The sequence below is a fragment of the Helianthus annuus genome, chromosome 5, assembly GCF_002127325.2.
Source record: "Helianthus annuus cultivar XRQ/B chromosome 5, HanXRQr2.0-SUNRISE, whole genome shotgun sequence".
NCBI lineage: Eukaryota > Viridiplantae > Streptophyta > Magnoliopsida > Asterales > Asteraceae > Helianthus > Helianthus annuus.
Window position 1 is genome coordinate 163,069,846 of NC_035437.2, and position 8,699 is coordinate 163,078,544.

Genomic DNA, 8,699 nt, shown 5'->3' on the forward strand with positions numbered 1-8,699 from the left:
AATATGCTCACACATCAAACTTATCATCCTCATCTTTGCTACCTCTAGTTATGTGTAAGGGTAAATTTTCGAATTATGTGCAAAAGCCATCCTCCTAATCCTTTAAATTATCCAACTATGTACACATGCATGGCACCCCATAATCTCAACCATTATTTGCCATAATAAAAGGTTAAAATCACATCCGGCACATTTATATATTATCAATCTATAACATACATAGGCATTGAGTAGTTGTATCTATAGCTGTTACGTGTATATGGGTGTTGTAATTATGCATTGTGATCAGTTGATACCTTTCATTGGTTTATAAGACTAGTTTGACTAGTGTGGGCTTCACTTGCCATAAGTTTTTTACACCACCACTGATTCCTCTCTCCTCCATCCTTTCTGTGCTCTAGTTATTCTTAACCGGTGGTTGTTTCGAATGATGTAACTAATCGAACATCTTTGATAGGTAAACCCTTTGGGTATAAATTGTTTTTTGTCCAGTTTTTATCATCGAACTTTCCGTCGATTGGGTTTCCGTGAGTCGTTTTTTCCGATGATTTTTTCTATTTGTAGGTTTCGCATGTACTTATGTATGCACGTAATCGTTGCAACGTTTTACGGATTCCATCAATAGCATTTACATGAACAACTCTAGACAAATGTTACGCTACAAATCCTAGTAACAAAAAAATATTTTTCAAATACACAATCCTTGAATAATACACATGATTAATTACTGGCCCTTTGGATGATTATTAAATGCATCACATCTTCGTCTAACCTCTCCTTGATCTCCTGTTTTAACCCGGTACACGCTTGTTTTCTCCATCGCACGTGCAAAATCATGAAAAAACAACACCTGATCCCTAGCGTATTCCTCCACGATTGGTCGGGTTCTTGGGTCGGACGCCATAGCCTGATCCGTACCCAAAACCCCAAGCCCATTTAACAAATTTTTAAAAATCATATTATCGAAATTCCCAGCCGAAATCGGGTCAAGAAACGCCGAAACCGTCGGGTCATTCGTGCTATTCGCGCACATCCGTTTTAACTTTTCCGCTAACTTTGGGTGCACCGACGGGTCAGGTTTGGGCCCGAATAACCGGCTTTGAAACTCTTTACAATGGGCAAACCCAATAGAGTGTCCACCACCCATTAAGGCCACCATTTCCCTAACGGTATAACGGTGAGATTCGAATATTTTAATAATGGAATCCATTGACATATTTGATCTTCCCAAATTACCCTCAACATTTGTTGCTTTAGATTCCAACCCATCTTTCCGACCAAATTTTATATCATAATGTGGGCCCCCAACTTGAATGATCAAGTCGTGGGTGGCGGCTGCGAGGACGTCGGAGCATGAAACAACGCCGGGACATTCGATCTCGAGTGCCATTTTGACACGCGTGACGATGTCGAAGCCGTCGCCCGCGAGTGACTCGTTGATGTCTTGGTCGCGTTCAGCTTTGTTGTAGGCGTTGGAGGCGATGAGGACGGAAGCGTCGCAGCCGCCCACCATGCAGTCGTGGAAGAAGAGGCGGAGGGTGGCGGCAGCGGTGGTGGGAGTGGTGGATTGTTTCGGGACGACGATGGTTTGGACGACTTGGTGGAAACGGGGGCATGTTTTGGCGTAGTAGTCGGAGGTGAGGGGTGGTGAGGGTGGTTGTTGTTGGTTGTTTGTGGTGGTGGTTTGGGCAAGAGAGGAGAGAATGAGGAGGAGGGTTGTTAATGGGAATAATAATAATGGTGGTGGGTTAGCCATGGTTAAGAGAAAGAGAAGGGGAGAGAGGTTGAGAAAAGATAAGTCTTAACTTGTGATCGGGATTTACGGTGTTGAGAATTTGCCGGAAAGGTGTTGTACAAGGCTTTTGTTGCCCTATATTTAGCAACTAGTTGATCCACACAAATTTAAATGATTGTTAATTTGATAAAAAGATTATGTATCATTCTATGTTATCCTTCTAAGTTCTAACACATGATTCTGAGTGTAAACGAGTGGAGCCGTGTCATTTAGTCTAAGCTCGGTTTGTGAGTAATTTTCAAGCTTGAGTTTTAGACGGGCTCGACTCAGTGTGACTCGTTTATTTTATATTTATACAAATAGTAGATTTGTTTAGGTTTCAAGTGTAGACAAACCCCGAATCTCAAGTTCTGGCTTGAGTTCTTTTATTAGATGAGCTTTACTTTTGGCTCAAGTTCAGACTCGAACGGTTAGATGCTAGAGATCGATTTGAGATTGTCTCAAGTTCACACTCGAACGGTTAAATGCTAGAGATCGATTTGAGATGGTTAGTCTCCCAATAAATTAGAGAATAAGAGAGACACTTGTTTGGGGCATTTTGTATATTTTTCTTTCACACCAAAGCATTAAAAAGCTTGCCTATTTATGTAGGCTTGCAACCAAAGGAATTAAATAAACGAAAATGAATGACAGAAACATGCAATACCACTAATCAACTTTTCTAAACACTAAGCATAAAAAAGAAACAATGAAAATGCAGTAAGGGAACAAGGGAAACTGATAATTCATGGGCTGCATGGTGACTTGGGGATGGCACATTGTTGGGTACTTATCACGAACAGTGACGGACCCAAGAATTATTCTTTAGGGGTGCGAACAAAGAGTTCAACCAAACTTTCAAGGGGTGCGATAGGAATTTTAACTTGTAAAATACACTAAACTATTGCAATCAGGATTTTAAGGGGCCGCCCCCCACCAATTCACTTAGGCCCGGCCCTCATCACGAACTCATTTAAATTTGGCGGTACTCAACTTTTAGCTAGCTGATATTGATTAGGTTCCGAGTTGTTTGGTTCACTTACACCCCTAGTTTAAATTTACTTGATGGTAAATGGTTCATAAGTTGGTTTGGGTCAAATTGGGTTTTTGAAATGGGTTATAACTGTTTGTGCCTGAGATTAGAATCTCACCATATGTCTCAAGATATCAAGTGAAATACAATATAAAAGATGGCCGAACTATTGATTTTAAATTATGTAAATTATGGCCCATCTAATATAACTGTTTGGTCATGCAATATGTAGTTTGCGGACTACATATTAAGTGAATTATCTTATGACCCATCCATTGCGACTGATTAATAAGTAGGAGATAAAAATACTTTTTTTATGAACAGCAGAACTGGGAGATAAAAATACATATAGCATGTAAATTTGTCCAAATTAAGGAACAGCCTTTTATATCATAACATAACATGGTTTCTAAGTCACATGTTAACATAGATAACAAAATTCACTCAATGATGTATAATCTCCGAATAGGTGTTTTATCTGAAAGGATTCTTTGTCAAACTTTTTGTGTGTTTATGTATGGAATGAATCATAATATATATGCAGCCATCATTGGGATAACCTATGAATTGAAGATGAAGAGCTTAAGATTCAACTCCAAGTAAATAAATATACCACAATGGTTGTCTCGCTGTCTACCGGAGCTCGGATTCGAGTCATCCGACTCAAACTACCAGTGGCGATCTCTGAGAATTCATGTACCCTGTTCAAGGTCAAAAAAATGTGCCCTTATATCTTAACGATAAACAAGGCATTTACGAAAATGACAAAATCGTATTATTCGATAAACAATGTGTAACATCCGCCAAAAACGAATCTCCGATACGCATCCGTTTTGAAAACCGGATCCTAAACGAACTTTTTTTATTGATATTAGATGTCGCGTATTTAGAAATTACTATAACTAGTTTTTTCGGGTTTAAAATATTAATTTATGAATGAAACTTGTTAGTCCCGTTAATAATTACAAAAGAAATAACTAGCCTAGTTATAAATTTTAGATTAAACTAATTTCCTAATTAAAGGGACTGATTTCGTAATTCTTTAGAACTTTTAAGTGCAGGGACCAGTTGTGCAATTATTGGAAACTGTTAAATGAAACTCAATAAAAAAGAAGTGAACCAAGGGACTCGAACCCGGGTCTCACCGAGCCCAAAGAACTAACCAAAACACGTGCACCACTACACCAAAGATCATTTTATGTGTATTGTTTGATTCTATTTCTATTTATTAACATATATATATATATATATATATATATATAGGTAGAGGATCCTGTAAAAAGTGCTCAAAGTGTGAGAAGTGTATTATAACACTATATATAATACTATATAACACCATATAAACACCGTATAACAATATGTAACACCATATAATACCATATAACACTATGTAACACTATATATCATTATATAACAAATATAACACTATAGGTTGTCTGATAGCATGTCTATGATAGATGTATAGTGTTACATTTGTTATATAATGATATATAGTGTTATATGGTATTGTATGGTGTTATATAGTATTATATATAGTGTTATAATACACTTCTCACACTTTAGGCCCTTTTTACACTATCCTTACCCTATATATATATATATATATATATATATATATATATATATATATATATAGGGGAAGGTTCAAATGAAAACCACTAGTTATTGTGAAAACTAGAAAACTAACTAAAACCCACTAAAAAGGAGGGAGGGAAGATTTTAATGAAGGAGGGGTAAAATTGGAACAAAAAAATATATAACTTTTCAAACATTTCTCATTTCTCCATACGTTATCATTTTAAAACAAAAATGGCACCATAAGATCACAAATTTTCTTATCTTTCATTCAAGTATATTCGAGCATATTTTTTATGACATAAAAAAAGATTTATGGTGCCGTCTTGTTTTCAATACTATTATTATAGTAGTGCACATGTGCAATATAACATGTACTAAAATGTGCATTACATGCTTAAAATTAGTTTTTTGATTATAGTTTAGCTTTTAGGGTTAGTTTTTTTGGAGGTTTAGGATTAGGATTAGGTTTTTGGGTGTGAGGGGGAGGGGGGTTTAGGTTTTTGGGGGGTGGGGGTGGGGGGGTTAGGTTTTTTTCGGGTTTATGTTTAGGGTTTAGTTTTAGGTTTTCGGGAGGGTGGGGGTGGGGGGGTTTAGGTTTTTTTTTTTTTGGGGGGGGAGGGGGTTAGGCTTTTGGTGGGAGGGTGAATTTAGTTTTGGGGGGGTGGGGGGGGGGGTTTAGGTTTTTGGGGGGTGTCGGTGGGGGGTGGGTTAAGTGGTTTAGGCTTTCCGTATTAGTGCACATGTGCAGTACAACCAAAAAAAAAAATTTTTTTTTTTTTTGAAATTTTTTTCCATATATAAAAAGTAGCGATTTTTCTAAAAAAAATTGTAAAAAAAAAAAAAAAAAAAAAAAATTGTATGTTTTTTAGGTTTTTTAGGCTTTTTTAGTTAGTTTTCGAGTTTTCACAATAAAAGTGGTTTTCATTTGAACCATCCCCTACATATATATATATATATATATATATATATATATATATATATATATATATATATATATATATAGGATAATGCTTGGTAAAAAACCCCATTTTTTTAGGAAACTTAGCAAACTATATATGTGGCTAGCATGTTGCCACGTTGCACTGATCTCTTTATTTTAACTTTTACATCAAGGTTATATTAGTAAATTTCTTTAACTGATATATATATATATATATATATATATATAGGATAATGCTTGGTAAAAAACCCCATTTTTTTAGGAAACTTAGCAAACTATATATGTGGCTAGCATGTTGCCACGTTGCACTGATCTCTTTATTTTAACTTTTACATCAAGGTTATATTAGTAAATTTCTTTAACTGAGGTGACCTTTTCATTAATTGCCCATCAAACCCATCAAATCGTACATTCACTCTCCCCCATATTTCTTTTTCATATTTTCCTTTTATCTCTTCTTCCTCACTCATCAGAGAAACACCAAACTTCATATTTACACCAAAGTAGCAAGCATCTCCATTAATATCAATGGAGACAAATCCACCAACCTCTGAATTAATGTCGCCGGTCCGTAGTTTCCCAAACCGGTTCTTTTGCAGCGACTTCCAAAACGATGAGGTTTTGGTGTTTTTATTTTCATGAAAGAAATCAAAGAATCAAGATGCTGTCAAAATGCTTGAATTAATGTTACCAGAGTTTGGCATCAAGTTTGACAACGACAATGAAGAAAATGTTTCAGGTTTGTACAACGATTATGTCGTTGATGTTGTTATTTTCATGAAAGAAATCAAAGAATCAAGATGCTGTCAAAATATTTTCATTTTGGTTTTAGTTTCCTTTCAATAATAAGTTGGTTTTGATGATTAACTGCCATTTACTTTGATTTTCGTTCTTCACAATTGGTTTTATTTTTTCCAGAATTAAGAATGTTGCCAAAAGATTTTTAATTTTCAATACCATTGATTTTTGTTTCAAAAGAAAGAAGGACGTTTATATGTAATAATATTTCAGTGCTATTGAAAAAGAAGTGTTCTAGGCAACCCAGGTTTAAATCTCTGAAATATTTAATCTTTTTTCCTTGCTTTTCACAATTTTTCAAAAAAAAAAAAGACGAAAAAATATCAAAAATTATTCATAAAACCTGGATGTTAATAGGTTTTTGTGTAATGGTTGTTTTAGAGATGAAACATGTTTTTTTTTGTGTTAAAATGGTTCTTAAAAGGGGTAAATGTTTATGTAATTTACAGGTTTTTATTTTTGTGTTAAAAAGTTATGCTTGGTTTGCATATGAACTGATTTTTGGTTGTGTTGTGATTTTATTTGAGAAAAAGATTGCAATTTAGCTAAAAAGTTGTGATGTTGTTTGAGAAAAAAGATTTTCTGGCTATGAATGTGTTAATAGTTATGTGTGGTTAACGACTTAACGGTTATCTTATCTTTTTGTTATTAGGATGGTGATGGATACAAGGGAAACAAGATCCAATTCTCGGGACCGTTGGTTTTGTCAAACGTGGATCAGATGCTTAAGGATCATAACCATGTTTATGTTACAGCACAACACAACTAACACGTGTTATAGTTTGAACTTCATTACATGCATGTGTTACATGTGACATGAAACCCATGTACAACGTAACACGTATTAGTGCTATGTATTTTTGTTTACTAGTAATATGTAATGTGAGACTCTTCTTGTTTTCTCTAGTACACGATGTTAAAACGGTCTAGACTTAACACATTTTCTGTTGGAGGCGCCCGTATTTGTACCTTTACTGTTACAGTTACTATTGAAGTTTATGCATCCATTCTAGAAGTCTCAACACATGTTATAATAGAGGCTTAACCCACGTTATATCATGTTTACTCTGTTGTTATTAAGTTACTATTGGAGTTTATTCATCCACTGTGGAAGTCTTTACACACGTTATAATAGATGCTTAACACACGTTATACATTTCAGTCGCTTAACACATGTTACAGTATGTATATACACATCATGGTGTTTTGGAAACTAATAGCTTATACATGACACCATGTTAGGTTAAACCAAGATTATAACAGAGGGTTAACACATTTTATCCCAGGTATACGGTGTTACGATATTAACTTATATGTTCCATATTAACTTGTACACGTTTTTACTATCAGTATATGCACATCATAGTGTTTTGCAAACCACTTTCATATACATGAATACAAGTCGGGTTACAACAAGATTATAATGGTGGAGGCGCCCGTATTTGTACCTCTACTGTTACAGTTACTATTGAAGTTTATGCATCCATTCTGGAACATGTTATAATAGAGGCTTAACACACGTTATATCATGTTTACTCTGTTGTTGTTAAGTTACTATTGTAGTTTATTCATCTATTATGGAAGTCTTAACACACGTTATAATAGATGCTTAACACACGTTATACATTTTCAGTCACTTTAACACATGTTACAGTATGTATATACATATGGTGTTTTGGAAACCACTAGCTTATACTCATGTATTCAGGTATAACAAAGGCTTAACACATTTTATTCAGGTATACGGTGTTACGATATTAACACATTTTATTCAGGTATACAAGTGGGGTTACAACAAGATTACGATATTAACTAAGCTCCCCATTAAACTCATCGCCCCCGTCGACTGTTTTCACCCTTGTCACATGTTAAGCAATTATATGTTCCGAACAGACAAATTGTAACACATGTTAGATCAGTATATACACATCATGGTGTTTTGTAAACCACTAGCTTATACATGAATACAATATTATATATTCCAAAATTACCGGTACATGTGTTACCATAAATGGCTCGTTTCATATTACACGTTACATCATGGTGTTCTATTACAGCATGAACCACCAACACATATTATAAATGAACGAAGACTTCTTTTCCAAATGATGTGACTTATTCAATGTCCTCGCATTAACGTCGCCTTCATCCATCCAGCTTGTCAATTGAATATCTTTTATGGATCTGTTTCTGTAAATCAACACACGTTATATATCATTCTAACAGGTGCTTAACACATGTTATGTGTCTGTCTCTGTAATTCAAGCAACCCAACAAAAAAAACAATTATTGTTAAGATCAAAAGCCCCAAACAAGCAACCAAACCAACAAGAAAACCCGTTCAAAATCTCATCCTAAAGTTTTAGATTTATTTAAAATACATGAACATTAACCATTACTAGAACACGTATTAACTTCGCCTACATCCATCCAGCTTGTCAATTGAATATATTTATGGGTTTGTTTCTGTAAATCAACACACGTTATATAACATTCTAACAGGGGGCTTAACACATGTTATGGGCCTGGGTCTGTGAATCAAACAACCAAACAAAAAAACACTTACTATTCAGATC

At 34.9% G+C, this 8,699-nt stretch overlaps 1 protein-coding gene across 1 annotated transcript; it reads right to left on the reverse strand.

The window, feature by feature from the left end:
- Positions 1 to 659: 659 nt before the first annotated feature.
- On the reverse strand, positions 660 to 1,756 carry LOC110939351 (peroxidase 41). The gene has a single exon (XM_022181023.2). It carries the CDS (start codon positions 1,754 to 1,756, stop codon positions 725 to 727), a length of 1,032 nt encoding a protein of 343 aa, XP_022036715.1. The 3' UTR covers positions 660 to 724.
- Between the last annotated feature and the right edge of the window lie 6,943 nt (positions 1,757 to 8,699).

Bases quoted from the DNA above. Each gene is read 5' to 3' on its own strand.
- LOC110939351 (XM_022181023.2), bottom strand. From the start codon at position 1,756: ATGGCTAACCCACCACCATTATTATTATTCCCATTAACAACCCTCCTC.